At 26.7% G+C, this 19,299-nt stretch overlaps 2 protein-coding genes across 3 annotated transcripts; both read left to right on the top strand.

Annotated features, from left to right (window-relative positions):
• Positions 1-526: 526 nt before the first annotated feature.
• On the top strand, positions 527-12,591 carry LOC124911985 (dihydroceramide fatty acyl 2-hydroxylase FAH1-like). 2 transcript variants are annotated; one of them, XM_047452534.1, is made up of 8 exons: positions 527-603; positions 699-776; positions 10,407-10,474; positions 10,584-10,676; positions 11,526-11,722; positions 11,817-11,922; positions 11,994-12,140; positions 12,230-12,591. In XM_047452534.1, the coding sequence occupies exons 3-8, from the start codon at positions 10,424-10,426 to the stop codon at positions 12,347-12,349; spliced, it is 714 nt and encodes a 237-aa protein (XP_047308490.1). In that variant the 5' UTR covers positions 527-603; positions 699-776; positions 10,407-10,423; the 3' UTR covers positions 12,350-12,591. The 2 variants fall into 2 exon arrangements, with proteins under 2 accessions (XP_047308490.1, XP_047308489.1); XM_047452533.1 differs by lacking the exons at positions 527-603; positions 699-776 and adding an exon at positions 8,830-8,904.
• Positions 12,592-17,189: 4,598 nt separating this feature from the next.
• On the top strand, positions 17,190-18,811 carry LOC124913066 (beta-amyrin 28-monooxygenase-like). The gene is made up of 3 exons (XM_047453689.1): positions 17,190-18,138; positions 18,249-18,436; positions 18,512-18,811. The coding sequence occupies exons 1-3, from the start codon at positions 17,190-17,192 to the stop codon at positions 18,809-18,811; spliced, it is 1,437 nt and encodes a 478-aa protein (XP_047309645.1).
• The last annotated feature ends 488 nt before the right edge of the window (positions 18,812-19,299 follow it).

Genomic DNA, 19,299 nt, shown 5'->3' on the forward strand with positions numbered 1-19,299 from the left:
CATTTTATTCCCTTTCTCATTCCTGAGTACAAAAACCACGTACCAATCATCCCCTTATATTAGATACTTGAGTTGGATTTTGGGTTGACCCGCCCATAAACATTTTTATCGTAATATTTTTTTCACAATTTTTTTATATTATTAGTGGTGCATTAATACATTTCTTTCCTTAATTAAAACATCAAAATAGAAAATACAATTGTGACATGTATGAGATTCAAATTTAATTCATTTAGTAAAAATAAAAATATTCAGATTTATATAAAAAAACAAATAAAAAGAGAAAAATACAAAATGATGAGTTGGATCTAGGAGTGCCAATCTGACAGCCTATGGAATCCAACGGCCGATTCTCCTTGCCCTAAAAGATGCTGTTGAAACGAACGGTAAAGATATCATCTTTGCACTATTTTGATATGTTTGTGGTTCAAAGGCTTGCAGCGATAGTTCATAGTTCTCTTCCTCTCTTTCGAAAAAAGCAAGTCTTTGAACTAATCGTTAGTAATAGTGGAACTTGATCATAGATTATTAGCTTCTTAGAAGATGATTTAAGAGAGATAAAGACGTTTTTCGTCACAGATCTAGTCTGCATTATCATCTCAGGTTAGTAATTTCTTAATGTTGTGAGTTAAAATGAATGATATACTTTTTTATTTGCTCCAACCAATGGATCTGATATGTTGGGTTGTCGTTAACAGGACCAAAAAGTGAGCTTGCTCGTTCAAATTCCCTTTACGGGAGATTCAATTGTTCACCGTTTAAGGCATTGAAAACAGGTGGGTTTATGTTTTTCATGGATAATGTATGATTTAATCTGCATCTATTTCTGTATCCATCGTCTCGAAATCTCGATACTGAATCTAATACAGTAGAAAAAGCCTCTTTGAGTGTGTTCTTAGATGTGGGCGTATGAATGTGTGAGATGGGTAAATGTTTTAGAGCAAAATATCAGACTAAAATTTGATGAAAGTGTCAGCTAAGAAAATTTCACAAGCATTTGGAATATTGGTACTGTTGTTTGGTGTACTCTTAAGAATTTGATGAAGTGATCACCTTTCCCTGTTTTGATCTTCTGATATGATTATTTTGCATAGTTGTAAAATAATTTCTTTGTATGTTTAAGGAACTATAAGTGCATTGGATAATATGTGAGTTGGAATCTTGGGTGTGTTCTTGTTTTCTATCGCGTATATTGGCTAAGGTTAAACACTTGTATGGTAGAAGCTATGTGAGGAATGTACAAAGATTGTTATACTGGAAAAGTGGATGTAGGACTTTTGTTTGAACTAGTATAAATATTGTTTCTCTACGTGATGTGTGTTAATTTGGTTCATAGACAAATCAGCAATCTTGTTTTATTTATTTTATTGAATAAAGGAAGAATTCATTGTTGATAATCACGCCAAATTGGTATCAGAGCCTCACTATGAGGAAAGTAGATGAGGATTGTGAAGCAACTATCAAGAATCAGTTCTTGATATATCCAATTTTTTGTAGTCTTCAGATTTCCCAAAACATTGGCATGCACAATTTTGATTTTGAAAGGTTTATGAGCAAGCATGGTTTCATCCTTTGAAGGATAAAAATGAGAACACTTATGGTTCAACAAGTGATTAAGATGCACATGGGGAAAGACAAGATGCCACCTTCACTTTTGGAGAAAGAACCAAGAAACCTAGGCCAAGTCTTGTAGCATTCTCGTTTTTGAGTCTTGGTGACAAAGTGTATTTGACAAATCTTTGGCAAACCATTTGTAAACGAAGCAAAGGCTTCACACATTCAAGATGTTCAAGGGTAAATAATTAGAGGATGTTCTTGATGATTTGAAATCATCTTGGACTTGGAGAGCATTGACATCAAAGTTGAAGAGAGGAGGAGGAATCTTGGGTCTTGGACTGTGTTCTTTGTTTCTATTGTGTATAAATAGGCAGTGGCCAAGGCATTAAACACATTATAGAAATGTTACACTTATATTGAGGAAACTATTGTGAAGACTATACTTTGCAATCCCTATGAATGTAGAACCTCTGTTGAACCCTGTAACTCCTGTATCTTTCTACTCTTCTTCTTTGTGATGTGCGTGTGAATTTGGTTCATAGACAAATCAACAATCCTGTTTACTTTTTATGTAACTTTTTTCAATAGGCAAACCAAAAATTCATATTTGAAGTCAATATACTGTGAAAAACATAAGATTGAAGTCAATATACTGTGAAGAACTTAAGATATTGATAATATTTAATAATTTAATTCTCCAACTTATTTGTATAATTAATGGATTTTGTGTTATCCTAAATAAATTTTGTATATATATTAATCTTAATTAGATTGTACATTTTAAATTTTTTAATTCAAATAAATTGTTTTTGTATTATCTATTTTTAATGTACTCTCGTAATCAATTATAATCCAGTCATTGTACCATATAAAATTACAAATTTTTTCCTAAATATTAATCATATATATAATAATAATATATATATCTTTTCTCACCTAATATAAATAATAATGTTTTTTTTTTTTGTTATTTCTCTCTATCACATTCTATATTAATTATTTTCTCTCACATTATTATATATATATTTTTCTCTCTTAATTTCTCTTTTACAAATATTTATAATAATAATAATAATTCCCAAATTTTTCTCTATTAATAATTATTAATTTATCTCTCCTTCTATAATTACTACTTTTTTTCTAATTAATATTATAAAAAATATTTATAATATACAAAATAATATTATATAAAATATTTATAATTTATTAGAATGAGAATTTTGTTATTTTTTCGGTCAATTAGAATGTGTCACATCATTCCATTTAAAATTTTCTCACAATTTCACTCTCTCAATCATTTCTTTAATAATATATATATTCCCTCACCTAATATAATTAATAATTTTAATTATTTTTATCTTTTCTACTCTATATTAATTATTTTCTCTCACCTAATATATATATATATATATATATATATATATATATATATATATATATATTAATTTCTCTTTTATAAATATTTATAATAATAATAATAATTCTCAAATTTTCTATAATAATAATTACTAATTTATATCTCATTTTATAATTACTATTTTTTTTCCTAATTAATATTATAATTTTTTTTATAATATACAAAATAATACTATAATATATTTATAATATAATATAATATAATATAATATATTTATTATATAAATATATAATAACATTTAATATGATTTATTAAACTGATAATAAAATTACAAATTTTATTTTCTTAAATAATAATCATATATATAATAATAATAATATATATCTTCTCCCACCTAATATAATTAACTATTTTTGTTCTTTCTTTCATACTCTATATTAATTATTTTTCTCACCTAATATATATATTTTTTCTCCTAACTTTATTTACAAATATTTATAAAGGTAATAATAATAATCCCTAAAAATTTCTCTTATAATAATTACTAAATTATCTCTCTTACTATAATTACTAATTTTTTTCCTAAATAATATTTTTATTATTTTATCTCTCATATATATATTATCTTTTTTTTATTAATTTTAAATAAACTTATTATAAATATTTATTTTTTATATATATAAATATTTATAATATACAAAATAGTACCATATAATATATATATAAATACATTTAATATATATATATATATATATATATATATATATATATATATATAATAACGTCAATAAAAATTCACATCAAAGTATATTTACAGTTACTTTCTCTCCTACTCTATATTTCTTAATTAAATTATATTAATATTATTCAAATTTCTCATTAAATAAATTTACATTAAATATTAATTATAAAACCTTCAACAAAACGTATAATAAAATATTAATATAAAACTTCCAATAACATAAATTCTTATTATTAATTTAGCATTAAATATTAATTATAAAACCTTAATAAAATATTAATATAAAACCTCCAATAACATAAATTCTTACTAATTTATTATTAAATATTAATTATAAAACCTTGCAATTAAATCAGACTTACTAATTTATTATTAAATATTAATTATTAAATATTATATTCCCTCACCTAATATAATTAATAATTTTAATTCTTTCTTTCATATTCTATATTAATTATTTTCTCTCATCTAATATATATATATATATATATATATATATATATATATATATATATATATATATATATATATATATATATATATATATATATATATATATATATATATATATATATATTTTCTCTCTTAATTTCTCTTTTACAAATATTTATAATAATAATAATAATAATCCCAAATTTTCTCTAATAATAATATTTAATTTATCTCTTATTTTATAATTACTATTTTTTTTCTAATTAATATTATAAAAAATATTTATAATATACAAAATAATATTATATAATATATTTATTATATAAATATATAATAACATTTAATATGATTTATTAAACTAATAATAAAATTATAAATTTTATTTTTCCTAAATAATAATCATATATATAATATAATATATATATCTTCTCTCACCTAATATAATTAATTATTTTTGTTCTTTCTTTCATACTCTATATTAATTATTTTCTCTTACCTAATATATATATTTTTCTCTCTTAACCTTTTTTTACAAATATTATAATAGTAATAATAATAATCCTTAAAATTTTTCTTATAATAATTACTAATTTATCTCTCCTTTTATATTTACTATTTTTTTTCCTAATTAATATTTTATTATTTTATCTCTCATATAATATATATTATCTTTAGCATATAATCTCCTCTAACAAAAACATAATAAAATATTAATATAAAACCTTCAATTTTTGTTCTTTCTTTCATACTCTATATTAATTATTTTCTCTCACCTAATATATATATTTTTCTCTCTTAACTTTTTTTTTACAAATATTTATAATAGTAATAATAATAATCCTTAAAATTTCTCTTATAATAATTATTAATGTATCTCTCCTTCTATATTTACTATTTTTTATTAATTATATTTTTATTATTTTATCTCTCATATATATATATATTATATTTAGCATATAATCTCTTCCAACAAAAACGTATAATAAAATATTAATATAAAACCTCCAAAAACATTAATTCTTATTAATTTAACATTAAATATTAATTATAAAATCTTACAATTAAATCGGACTTTTATTTTGTTCTCCACCATATAATATAATATAATATAATATAATATAATATAATATAATATATATAACGTTTAATATTATTTATTAAACTAACAATACAAATTAACATCAAAGTATATTTTATAGTTACTTTCTCTCCTATCTATTTTTTCTTAATTAAATTATATTAATATTAATTCAAATTTCTAATTAAATAATTACATTAAATATTAATTATAAAACCTCTAACAAAATGTATAATAAAATATTAATTATAAAAAAGTAAGGTAAACGTGATTGTTGCAATTCGACTTGTTGATTTAAGATTATTTATAAGTTGAAAAAATATTTGAGTGGAGAAAAAATGAATGCCTGTTTAATTGAGAGTTTAATCGAGAAGTTTAATAATTAATATTTAATGCTAAATTAATAAGAATTCATATTGTTGTAGGCTAATAACTAATTTCTTTTATTTAATTCATAAATAAAAAATATTACAAATTCATGTTTATATGTATATAAAAATATTTGATTCTTCATAATTTTTTTTCATATATATATATATAATATATATATATATATATTTATATATTTATAAATATTTTATACAATTTACCTATACTATACGAAGAACAATTACTAATAACTAATTTTTTTTTATGTTTTCCTCTAATTATATATATATATATATTATATTTTTTCTTCATAAATATATTTTCTTTTATTAAATTAAATATTTTATAAAAAACTTCGAGGATAAACAGTAAACGATCCATTGAAGATTATGAGAATTATTCTGATAAAAAATTTCTAAATAAAAACTTGATCCGACTAAATAAGATGTCACATCAAACAAAATATAACATCAACTCAAATCTAAGTAATTTAAAAAAATATGACACTCAAGTGTTAAAAAAAGTCATGAAGGACCAAGAAAAATTTATTTTTCAACCTTTCTGCAATTTTATTTTAGAGAGAGAAAAAAGAAATAACTTGGATGAATTATTTTACAATAGGTAACTAATCCTTCATCGATTTAAGACCAAGGTTTCATGCCTCATTCTTTGGGTGGACGTGGCACCCCAATGAGGCCCGGGCCAATTGCCGCGTATTTCTATAACTTAATCGATGAAGACGAGAATATTATTAGTTCCGAGAATTTCAAAATGACATTGGGAGATTTCATGTACAATAGATTGTCGATGTATAGTTTAAATCTCGGTACTACAAATTTGGGCACACTTATCCCAGCTAGAAACGTGAACCATCTAGATAATAAGTGGTGTATAGTAAGCCTTCAGTTAGGCTCGACGATTCACAATTGGCGCGAATGTGAGCTATGCTTGTAGTTTGGCCGATTATACGAGCCTCGATTTTGGAACGTTTTGTGGAGGGATAGATATATGGGGAATAATTTATACGCGTTTAATAGTTATTATTAATAATCAGCTTGACGAGGCTCATAAATTCCTAGACTTGAAACAATTACGAGAACTAGGAATTATAAATTCGAGATCATGAAGGAGCTTTATTACGACAATACCACGAGGAGGAGATCGAGTATGGTTTTTAACAACAATCTCATTGGTTTGGATTTTCTTAGGTTAATCTGTACTTTTGTAATTGATCACTTGAATGTTTTGCATTGTTATTATTAGGAATGTTGCATTTTGTTTCCTGTTTAGCAAATTAATCGATAAAAATGAGAGAAAATAAAATGAAGAATATGAATTAAAAAAAAAAAAAATAATAGAAAGACATTGAACGAAGATGAAGAATAAAAAAATAGAGAATATAGAAGATAATTTATTATTATTTATTTAAAATTAATTAATTAATAAAATTTGTAAAAATAAAATATATTAACTTCTTTTGCAATGAAATACTAAATGAAGATGAAAATACTTAGGGGGCGCTTGGTTCAAATAAGGGAATCGGAATAGGAATGGAATTGATAAATGTGTGGAATGAGAATGAGTGATAGAAGTGTACGCTTTGGTTATGAGTATTAATCATTCTCAATACCATTGATAGTGTTTGGATATTTTCATTCCGATATTTCTATTTTATTGATAATGTTTAGATTTATTAGAGAGAAATTATTAATATATTTTGTAATTGAATTAGATTAATATTTTTATTTTTTTTTATATATTTTATTTAATTAAAAATACAAAATATTATTATTTTTATATTATAATTGTTTAAAATATATAAAATATTGAAGTGTGTTCTAATTTAATAAAATATAAACATTTCATATTTTATTATATTAATTATATATATATATATATTTTAAATACATATAAAAAAATAATTGAATGATTCATTTTTTTATTTATAAATAAAAATTATCTATTAATAAAGATAAATTTTTTAAAATATTATATATTAATAATTAATCAAATAAAATATAATATTTTATTTAATAATATATACTATAACATTATATAATATTTTTAATAAAAACTTTTATTAAAATATTTTATATCTAACTTTTCTAATATTTTTTCAATATTTATTTTATATAAAATTGTTATTTTATTTTTAAGTTTTTATATTTTAATTAATTTATTATAATTTTATTATTAATATATAATATATAAATTGATTATATAAAAATAATTTTTTTTATTATTAGTTATTATAATTATTTTAAAATAATTATTTTATTTTATTAATTTTATATTATTTAAAATAATTTCTCAATATTATATAAATAATTGAAATGATTTATTTCAATAAATAAATTAAAATAAATTATTATTTTAATTATAAAAGAACGTCTAATATAATTATAAAAGAAAAAATATATATAATATTATAATTATAATTATGAGAGAGAACGTGGGAGAGTGGACATCATGAGAGAGAAAATACATTATAAGGGAATGGGATTCATTCCTCCCAATTTAGAGAGGAATGAATGATTCTTGAGTATTCGGGAATCAAATCAATATTCTGGAATGAAACTCATCAACCAAACACTTCATTTTATTCCCTTTCTCATTCCTGAGTACAAAAACCACGTACCAATCATCCCCTTATATTTAGATACTTGAGTTGGATTTTGGGTTGACCCGCCCATAAACATTTTTATCGTAATATTTTTTTCACAATTTTTTTATATTATTAGTGGTGCATTAATACATTTCTTTCCTTAATTAAAACATCAAAATAGAAAATACAATTGTGACATGTATGAGATTCAAATTTAATTCATTTAGTAAAAATAAAAATATTCAGATTTATATAAAAAAACAAATAAAAAGAGAAAAATACAAAATGATGAGTTGGATCTAGGAGTGCCAATCTGACAGCCTATGGAATCCAACGGCCGATTCTCCTTGCCCTAAAAGATGCTGTTGAAACGAACGGTAAAGATATCATCTTTGCACTATTTTGATATGTTTGTGGTTCAAAGGCTTGCAGCGATAGTTCATAGTTCTCTTCCTCTCTTTCGAAAAAAGCAAGTCTTTGAACTAATCGTTAGTAATAGTGGAACTTGATCATAGATTATTAGCTTCTTAGAAGATGATTTAAGAGAGATAAAGACGTTTTTCGTCACAGATCTAGTCTGCATTATCATCTCAGGTTAGTAATTTCTTAATGTTGTGAGTTAAAATGAATGATATACTTTTTTATTGCTCCAACAATGGATCTGATATGTTGGGTTGTCGTTAACAGGACCAAAAGTGAGCTTGCTCGTTCAAATTCCCTTTACGGGAGATTCAATTGTTCACCGTTTAAGGCATTGAAAACAGGTGGGTTTATGTTTTTCATGGATAATGTATGATTTAATCTGCATCTATTTCTGTATCCATCGTCTCGAAATCTCGATACTGAATCTAATACAGTAGAAAAAGCCTCTTTGAGTGTGTTCTTAGATGTGGGCGTATGAATGTGTGAGATGGGTAAATGTTTTAGAGCAAAATATCAGACTAAAATTTGATGAAAGTGTCAGCTAAGAAAATTTCACAAGCATTTGGAATATTGGTACTGTTGTTTGGTGTACTCTTAAGAATTTGATGAAGTGATCACCTTTCCCTGTTTTGGATCTTCTGATATGATTATTTTGCATAGTTGTAAAATAATTTCTTTGTATGTTTAAGGAACTATAAGTGCATTGGATAATATGTGAGTTGGAATCTTGGGTGTGTTCTTGTTTTCTATCGCGTATATTGGCTAAGGTTAAACACTTGTATGGTAGAAGCTATTGTGAGGAATGTACAAAGATTGTTATACTGGAAAAGTGGATGTAGGACTTTTGTTTGAACTAGTATAAATATTGTTTCTCTACGTGATGTGTGTTAATTTGGTTCATAGACAAATCAGCAATCTTGTTTTATTTATTTTATTGATTAAAGGAAGAATTCATTGTTGATAATCACGCCAAATTGGTATCAGAGCCTCACTATGAAGAAAGTAGATGAGGATTGTGAAGCAACTATCAAGAATCAGTTCTTGATATATCCAATTTTTTTGTAGTCTTCAGATTTCCCAAAACATTGGCATGCACAAAATTTGATTTTGAAAGGTTTATGAGCAAGCATGGTTTCATCCTTTGAAGGATAAAAATGAGAACACTTATGGTCCAACAAGTGATTAAGATGCACATGGGGAAAGACAAGATGCCACCTTCACTTTTGGAGAAAGAACCAAAGAAACCTAGGTCAAGTCTTGTAGCATTCTCGTTTTTGAGTCTTGGTGACAAAGTGTAGAGGGGAGTCTCAAAGAGAAATCAACAATCTGGCTCAAACTGAAAATTGTATTTGAGAAAATCTTTGGCAAACCATTTGTACACGAAGCAAAGGCTTCACACATTCAAGATGTTCAAGGGTAAATAATTAGAGTATGTTCTTGATGATATGAAATCATCTTGGACTTGGAGAGCATTGACATCAAAGTTGAAGAGGAGGAGGAATCTTGGGTTCTTGGACTGTGTTCTTTGTTTCTATTGTGTATAAATAGGGCAGTGGCCAAGGCATTAAACACATTACAGAAATGCTACACTTATATTTGAGGAGCTATTGTGAAGACTATACTTTGAAATCCCTTATGAATGTAGATTCGTAGAACCTTTGTTTGAACCCTATAACTCCTGCATCTTTCTACTCTTCTTCTTTGTAATGTGCGTGTGAATTTGGTTCATAGACAAATCAACATTCTTGTTTTACTTTTTATGTAACTTTTTTCAATAGGCAAACCAAAAATTTCATTGATGATAATCACACCATATACAATTCCTGATTTCATATATTTTCAGTTTGTTAAGGTGAGAAGATGGTTGCGCAGGGCTTTGCAGTGGACTTGGATAAACCACTTGTGTTCCAGGTTAGTATTAATATTATTTATGAAAGTAGAGAAACATACAAAAATGTCTCCCATTCCAGTATCCAGTTAATTGAGAGTTCATTATCAGAATAGACTCTTAACTTCTCAGGTTGGTCACCTTGGAGAAAATTATCAGGATTGGGTCCATCAGCCCATTGTCAGCAAGGAAGGCCCTCGATTTTTCGAAAATGACTTTTGGGAGGCAAGTAGTATATTATTGGTTGTTTTGGTACAATGAAATTCTTATGTAACCTTGTCCAACAAATTTTTTTTTTTTAAATTCAGTTTATGACCAGATAAAATTCTATCCAAAAATCTAACAGTACACTTATGCCAAACAAAAGCAAAATAAAAATTTTGAATAAAATTTGTGGATCAAATTTTAGCCAAAACTTTATTGCCAAATGAATTGTGACGTGCTAACGTCAGCCACACTTGTTTACCTAACGTTAAATGAGGATATTTGGAAACTGCTTTTTGCTGTTGTGTCGCAATCTTTGTTACACAATCATGATCCCATTGAAAATTTGCCAAAGCTAAAACTAAAAGTGATTATTTTTGTTTGGTATAACATTTTTTTTATAGATCACGTTGTAGATTATAGTGTGATAAATATTTGACACTAGTTTGCTTTAATGCTGAAAATGTGGTGAATGCATCTATTGTCATTGGTGCATAACTAAAGATTTCAATTAGTAGGGATTGATTTTCTTGTATGGTTCTACATGATAAACCACCACGAATATAACATAAATGTCCAATAGAACTATGAGGTAAAAGTCTTTTTGACTTTATTTGGTATAAAGATTATTTCTGGATCATTATCTAGATTATAGTGTGTTTTTTGGATTCATTTGGTATAGGACTTTTTTCTAAATCATTGTGATTAGAAGAAAATGTATACCAATCTGTTAACGAAAATAAACTACAAAACTCTGAATTGGATTGAGATACAACCGAAAATGGTCTGTGACTGTTTGTATAAACATATATAATTAAGGTTTGTTAACTTATTAATTTTTGTTTTGTTTTGTTTTGTTTCTTCCTATAGTTTTTGACTAAAACTCACTGGTGGGCGATTCCTCTAATTTGGCTGCCGGTTGTATGCTGGTTTAGCTTGAAGTCTTTTTGGTTGGGGCGTACACCTCCACAGATAGCTATACTATTGGTTTCAGGAATATTTTTATGGACATTGATGGAGTATTCTTTACACAGATTTCTGTTTCACATTAAAACAAAGAGCTACTGGTTAGTTTAGCTCATGCTTTCCATATCTATCAACACTCAAGATTTCAATCAAATTTCAATGTTTGTGTTTTCTGAACTGACATGTCTTAAACAGGGGAAACACTGCCCACTATCTTCTTCACGGTTGCCATCATAAGCATCCAATGGATGGGCTACGCCTTGTTTTCCCACCTGCTGCGACAGCTATTTTATTGGTCCCGGTTAGTGCAATCGTTCCCTTTTGTTCTATTGTTTTCGTTTATTCATGAATTTACCTTTGAATTGGTGGCAGTTCTGGAACTTGGTGAAACTCATATCTACTCAAACAACATGTCCTGCATTGTTTGCCGGAGTTTTACTTGGTTATGTTATGTATGATGTCACCCATTATTATTTGCATCATAGTCAGCCAACAAGCGAAATACCTCGGAATCTCAAGGTTCTTATTTTGGCAGTTAACTATTTTTTTGACAGGTTTAATGTCACATGATTTATCTTTTTCACTAAATTTATACCAATATTCTGTAGCGATATCACTTGAACCATCATTTCCGCATACAAACCAAAGGGTTTGGTATCACTTCTTCACTTTGGGACAAGGTATTCGAGACACTGCCTCAATCGAAGGCTTCTCAGAAAGGTTTATAAACTAGATGGTCTGATTCGTCGTCGCGGTTTATGTCTTCTTGGTTTGTATTGATATTGTGTCTTTATCTTCATTTGGTTGTATTTGGAAGTGGCGATTATACATTTGTCTATATTGCTCTCTATTTACTGTAATGATGAATGTTCATTTATATATTTTTGTATGATTCAGTTATTGAGTTTTTGGTAATATTGTTTGTAGAAGAAATTCTAGTATACTATAAAATTATTATTATTTTTTAATATTAATATCTTATAATATTTATCAATAAATTACCTGTATATGTGATCTTATCCAAATTATTAAATTTATAATGTTGGCCCCGTTCTTACCATCCAAAATTGAATTTCAAGTTATGCTGTTTCCAAACAAATATAAAATAAATAATGAGATGTAAAATTTTATTTTAAAAGTTGTAATTGTAAAAAATTAACAAATTTGAGAGTTTTTATCTAACATAATTTGTTTAATCAATGATGCTTAATTTAGATAGTGTTCGGATTGCCGGGTCGAGAGCGGTGGTTAATTTGGATATATATATAAAAGAGTAAATGAATATTTGTGTCGGATTCTGGGTTGACATGCCCATAAACCTAAAACGGTTAAAAATAAAATTAAAAATGACATAATATGTTTCGAACTCGCAACAAAAACAAGTACAAATCTTTAACCAACTAGACTAATAACATTTTATATTTTAAATTCAATACCAAATTTGATGAACGCGGGACGTTGTAACAATATATTTTTATCCGTGTGCATCGCACGAGGATTTTCCTAATTTTTATAAAAACGTAAAACAAGACGATTTTGATATTGAACTCAAAATTGTAACAAATATTTATTTTTTCAATTAGATAAAATTTGTGAATAGACCGAATTTATATTGATCTTCTACTTAATGAATTATGAAGCACATGATAATGGTCCTATTTAAAAAACACTCCACTTGGAGTGAACTAGATTTAAAAAAAAAAAACATTATTAAATTTAATAATATATATAATTAATGTATATTAAAAAATTTATTTAATTTAAATAAATATTAGAATGAGATACTTAAAATAAATAAATTAAAAAATATATTGGGTTTAAATCCAGATCTGGTAGTTAAGGTTATTTCGTTTGGTCTTAAATTTGTCCCAAAAGTGATGTTTTTGATATTGTTTGGTTATTCAAAAATATAGATAAACAAGAAATATCATAACTTATATGAATATCATATTGATATTCATATGATATGTCCAAGATATTATTATTATTTTTGAATAACTGAAAAAAGAAAGAAGAATTATGTGCATCCAGTTTTGAAACTGGCCCTGAGTTACTGAATGGTTCAACCGTGGCCCGGTCTAACTAGTTAAGGATAAATTTTATATAATATTAAAATAACAAAAATTCATCAAATTATTTATATAATAATTAAAATATAGATCAAAATTCAAAATATCAATTTTTTAGTCAGTTAAAAAGCAGTATCAGCTTTTCAGGTAAGATGTCAAACTTGAGTTCAATAAAAGAGATTGTCTAATTCTTAGTGTATAGAACTATAAATCGATAATCTATCTACATTAAACTATAAATAAGTAAACTCAATGTGAAAAAAAAAAAATAGAGATATTTTTAAAAAAAATAGAATAAACCCGCTGAGTTAACCCGGGCTGTCGGATTTTCGGTTCAACCGGCGAGTTGAACAGGTTTAACTAGATTAATTGTATTTTTGATTTTTGCATCAACCCAGTCCGGTTTGACGACTAATTTATCGGACTTGCCGGTCCGTGGAAACAGATCGGGGCTATCTTATAAGCGCGGCAATCTTATAAGTGCTCAAAATAATTTTATTGTCCAACTCTTATCAACTCATAAAACCATCTATATTATGATATAATATAGAATTTATTATGCACAATCGAAATTATATTAATTAATATTATGATTAAACAAGAAATTTTACAAATTTATGAAATTAATTTTTATTTATTTGTTTAATAAAAAATTATTTAAATTCTTATAATATTATTTTTGTTTAATTAGTTTAAAACATCCAAATATTAATTATTGGATATATATGGTTGGATATTCAACCTATTCTTAAAATCTAGCTAATATTTGATACCGTTAGAATTTAATTATTTGATACAGTTAGAATTTAAATATTATCTAAAAAGTCGACTCAATCTTATCCTCAATTACTTAAATGTTACATATACACATTTTTATTTGGCTTGTCATACAAATCCTGAGAGCACAATTGTCATTTAGTTCAAATAAGAAAACAAAACATAATCTGGAAAATCTAGAAAATCTAAATGGATAACATTTTGGTTGATGTAACTGTTTCCATTCTAAAGGAGAACATTATTTTTTTTTCAATCTTATCTTATAAAGATATTTTATTTGGTTTGAAATAAGAAATCGAATTCGTGACAATTGATCTCTTAAACATTATTATTGATACTTGAACATCTTAATAAAATTTATTTGTACAGCTTATAAATTATATTTATATTTATTTATGTGATAAATCACAAATTTAGGACTCTCATTCAAAAGTTTTTGTCATATTTAGGTTTCTCATAATTTTTTAATCAATATTTTATTATATTTAATACTCCCAACTAATCATCATTAATTAATGACATAAGTTTATGTAAGTTTAAATACACTAGCATGTATCCCGTGCATTTGCACAAGTAATAATATAAAAAACGTGAAAAAATATTACGGTCATAAAATTTTTATGGACGGGTCAACTCACAATCCAACCCAAATATCCATTTACTCTCATATATATCCAAATTAACCACAGCTCTCGACCCGACAATCCGAACACTTTAAAAATTAAGCATCATTATATATATATATAGATTAAAAAGTTGAACTTATATTGTTAAAATGTCAGGCGTTTATCAAAATTTGGGTTGAATTTAAAATATAAAGTGTTATTAGCTTAGTTGGTTAAAATGTTGTACTTGTTTTTGTTAGGTTGCAAGTTCGAACCATACCTATAGCATTTTTAATTTTATTTTTAACTGTTTTATGTTTATGGGCGGGTCAACCCACCATCCGACCCAAGTATCCATTTACTCTCACATATATCTAAATTAACCACAACTCTCTCTCAACCCGACAATCCGGACACTTTAAAAATTAAGCATCATTATATATATAGATAAGCTAATATAACCTAATTTAATATAATATTTTTACCTGTCATAAACTAATAAATAACCTAATTTTTTTGGCTTACTCCACCAGATTTTTCACTCTCTTGACACCATTCTTATTCCACAAAATTGCCTTCCACAAATCATTCATCGGCCATCTTATAATAAACCGGCTGCAACGTTCTTGTCCAAATCCTTCCACAATTATGTCAAAACCACCAAAATCGACTGCAACAACGTTTTAAATGAGAATCAAAACCATGACTTTTAGTTTCTTAGAAACGACTCTTGAAACTTGATCTACCTTAACGATGTTTATTTACTGCTTGTATGGTTATATTATTTATTTGTTTAAAAAAATAAAAAAAATATGACAGATTTTGGTTGGATATATTTTAGTGTTGCCATTAAATATATTTTTTTTTAAAATTTAAAAAGAATAGCATAATTAAAAAGTTTGAAGTCATAAGAAATGTTTAAGAGAGAGGTTTTATTTTATTTAAAAAGAAAATATCCACTTGATCAATGACGGAATCATTTGAAAATTATGGGCTTAGATTTGTTTATTTTTCATACACTTTGTTTTGTCTTCTATGCATGTGACATACTGATTATTCTTTCTGAACCTACTGGTTCACAATTTGTCTTGTTATCATCTTGAAATTAATTAAGAAATATATATAATATTACAGTGTATGAATGTGAAGTAGTAAACTTGCAAATAATTAAAATTTGTGTCTTAATTTTGAAATATTTTTTAATTATTCAAAATCATACCGAACTCAAATAATCCAAAGTAAACCTGTCAACTCGTTTACAATTTTCTTTTGTAGGGTTTTTGTGTTCTTCCTTTTTTATTTATTTTTTTTGTTGGATATTTTTAAATGAAGTTGTGATTTATTTTCATTATTCTTTGATATTATTTTAATTTGAAATAAATATGTGATACTATATTGAGTAAATTCGAGTTGAATCAGATAGGTCGGGTCGATTCAATTATAAATAAAAAAAATGTGATGTTTGATGAGATTTTTTTACTCAAATTACTAATTACAACCGGGTCAAGTTAATTTCATCTTGCAAGACTTAATTTGACACCCTAATTAATATAACCAGTAGATTCGGAGCTCGGGTGGGTTAAAGCCTACCCTGAAAAAAAAAATATATTTTTTTTTTACGGTAAAAATATAACATTACCCTTTAATTTCTTAAAAAAAAATATATAATTTATTGTTTTTTATTTAATTATTAAAAATATGGTAAAATTTAATTTTATATATACTTATTTTTTTTAAATTTTTTTCGTTATTATTTTAAATCTATCATAAATTTTTTTTTTAAGCTCACCCAGTTCAAAATCCCCTCCATTCCTGAATATAACGTAACATCATGACTACTTGCAAACTCCTATCACCACCTACTTTCTACATTAAAATACAACATCTACCTTCAAATAATTAAAATGATGATAATAATTTTCTTTTCTTTTTTTAGTCTATAAGAAACCTGACATGTTAATTATAGTCATAATTTTGACTCTTATTTTTAAATGACTCACCACCCTCCATCTTATTATATATATTAAATTATTTGAAAGTGTTGAATCAATCATAATTTGTACATTTATATAGTTCCACAGCCAGGCTTCATGATCTAACACATTTAGGGTCTCAACATGAACTACATCTACTCCTCTCTCATTGTTCTTATCTCTTTGGCCATCCCCATTTTGGTGAAACTTTTAAGTCATAGAAAAAGATTGGAAAAGGAAAAGTTATTACCCCCTGGAACATCCGGCTGGCCTTTCATTGGCCAAACATTAGAGTTTCTAGCTGCCGGGTGGAATGGTCATCCCGAAAAGTTCATATTCAATCACATTAAAAAGTATGGCTCACTCATCTTTAGGTCACACTTGGCTGGATCCCCAACTATAGTATTCTGTGGACCAGATGCTAACAAGTTCTTATTCTCAAATGAGAATAAGCTTGTCCAATCATGGTGGCCAGATACAATCAACAAGATATTCCCTTCTTCAACCCAAACATCATCCCATGATGAAACCATTAACCTAATGAAGATGCTTCATAGTTTTCTAAAGCCCGATGCATTGCAAGGCTATATCGGCTTCATGGACATCATCGCGCAACGCCATTTCGTAACTCATTGGGACTCCAAGGATCAAGTCACTGTTTTTCCACTCATGAAAAGCTACACATTTGCGTTGGCTTGTCGCTTGTTCATCAATGTTGAGGACCATGATCATGTCGCCAAGTTGGCAGGCCCGTTTGAGAACGTGTTGAGAGGGATCGTGTCGGTTCCAATTAATGTTTGGGGTACAAACTTGAACATTGCCATCAAGGCATCTAAGTTGATTAGGAAGGAAATTCTTACTATCATTAACCAACGAAAGATTGATCTAGCACAAGGGACAACATCATTTACACAAGACTTTTTGTCGCATATGTTGTTGACTAGCGATGAAAATGGTAGTTTTATGAAGGAGACAGACATCGCCGACAAGATCATGGCCTTGTTGATCGGCGGTGACACTGCGAGCTCTGCATGTTCTTCGATTGTCAAGTTCCTTGCTCAACTACCAGACATTTATGAAGGGGTTTACAAAGGTATGAATCATTATATTTTTTTTTTATAGATAACAAAGTTCGAGTCTTCACACCTAGACCATTTACAAACAAAACTGTCAACATAATTTTTTCGATATCTAAATAAATAGAGCAAATGGAAATCTCAAAATCGAAGGGTCCTGATGAATTGCTAACATGGGACGACGTCAATAAGATGAAATATTCATGGAGTGTAGCTTGTGAAGCGATGAGACTTGCCCCTCCTATTCAAGGCACCTTTAGAGAGGTCATGACAGATTTTGTATATGAAGGCTTCTCAATCACCAAGGGATGGAAGGTGATAATTTAATTTATTATCATCTATGCTTGTTATCCTTAGTGAAATTTAAAGGTTTTTTTTATTGAGGTGCAGATATATTGGAGTGTGAATTCGACACATAAAAGTACTGAATATTTTCTTGATCCTGAAAAGTTTGATGTATCAAGATTTATAGGACAAGTACCTCAACCCTACACATTCCTTCCCTTTGGTGGTGGGCCGAGGATGTGTCCTGGTAAAGAGTATGCCCGACTTCAAATACTTGTTTTTATGCACAATTTGGTGAAGCGATTCAAGTGGGAGATGGTGATTCCGAATGAGAAGTTAATTGTCAATCCTATGTTTAAACCCGAGAAGGGTCTTCCAATCCGTCTTTATCCTCACTCAAAGTAAAGTTTTAAATTACTTTTTCACATTTCCGATTATTTTATGATGAATAACTTGGTTACAAAAAAAATCACCATCTTTATCCTCACTCAAAGTAAGACTTTAATTTAGTTATATGTTTTTGTTTGTTTGTTTAAATTGACCTTGCGACAAAAAATATATATATATATATAATAGTTGAGAAACCTTGCATATATTCTTTTGGTTAAATACCAAGAAGAAGAAATTTCAAATTTACAACCCACCTTATAAAAGTTTCTCATATTTACAATTCATAAACATAATCTACTTATGCCTTCAATTTTTGCCACATGTGATAAAATTGGGTAACTAATGTTATAAAGAATCGTCTAAGCATAAAATTTGTTAAAGATTGAATGAAAATAATTGCCTACTCGAATGTTCGAAAGAAAGAAGGCCTTAAAAAGTTAAAGAGGTGAAAAATTAAATGATGCATCATGTTCATCTTCTATGACTTCCTAAGTACCATCCTT

Source organism: Impatiens glandulifera, chromosome 8, assembly GCF_907164915.1.
Source record: "Impatiens glandulifera chromosome 8, dImpGla2.1, whole genome shotgun sequence".
NCBI classification, from domain to species: domain Eukaryota; kingdom Viridiplantae; phylum Streptophyta; class Magnoliopsida; order Ericales; family Balsaminaceae; genus Impatiens; species Impatiens glandulifera.

Excerpts from the sequence above, each read along its gene's own strand:
- LOC124911985 (XM_047452534.1), top strand. The coding sequence starts at position 10,424 with ATGGTTGCGCAGGGCTTTGCAGTGGACTTGGATAAACCACTTGTGTTC. Across the intron at positions 10,475-10,583 it reads ATAAACCACTTGTGTTCCAG|GTTGGTCACCTTGGAGAAAA; the intron begins GTTAGTATTAAT and ends TTAACTTCTCAG. Across the intron at positions 11,923-11,993 it reads CAGCTATTTTATTGGTCCCG|TTCTGGAACTTGGTGAAACT; the intron begins GTTAGTGCAATC and ends AATTGGTGGCAG.
- LOC124913066 (XM_047453689.1), top strand. The coding sequence starts at position 17,190 with ATGAACTACATCTACTCCTCTCTCATTGTTCTTATCTCTTTGGCCATC. Across the intron at positions 18,139-18,248 it reads TTATGAAGGGGTTTACAAAG|AGCAAATGGAAATCTCAAAA; the intron begins GTATGAATCATT and ends CTAAATAAATAG. Across the intron at positions 18,437-18,511 it reads CAATCACCAAGGGATGGAAG|ATATATTGGAGTGTGAATTC; the intron begins GTGATAATTTAA and ends ATTGAGGTGCAG.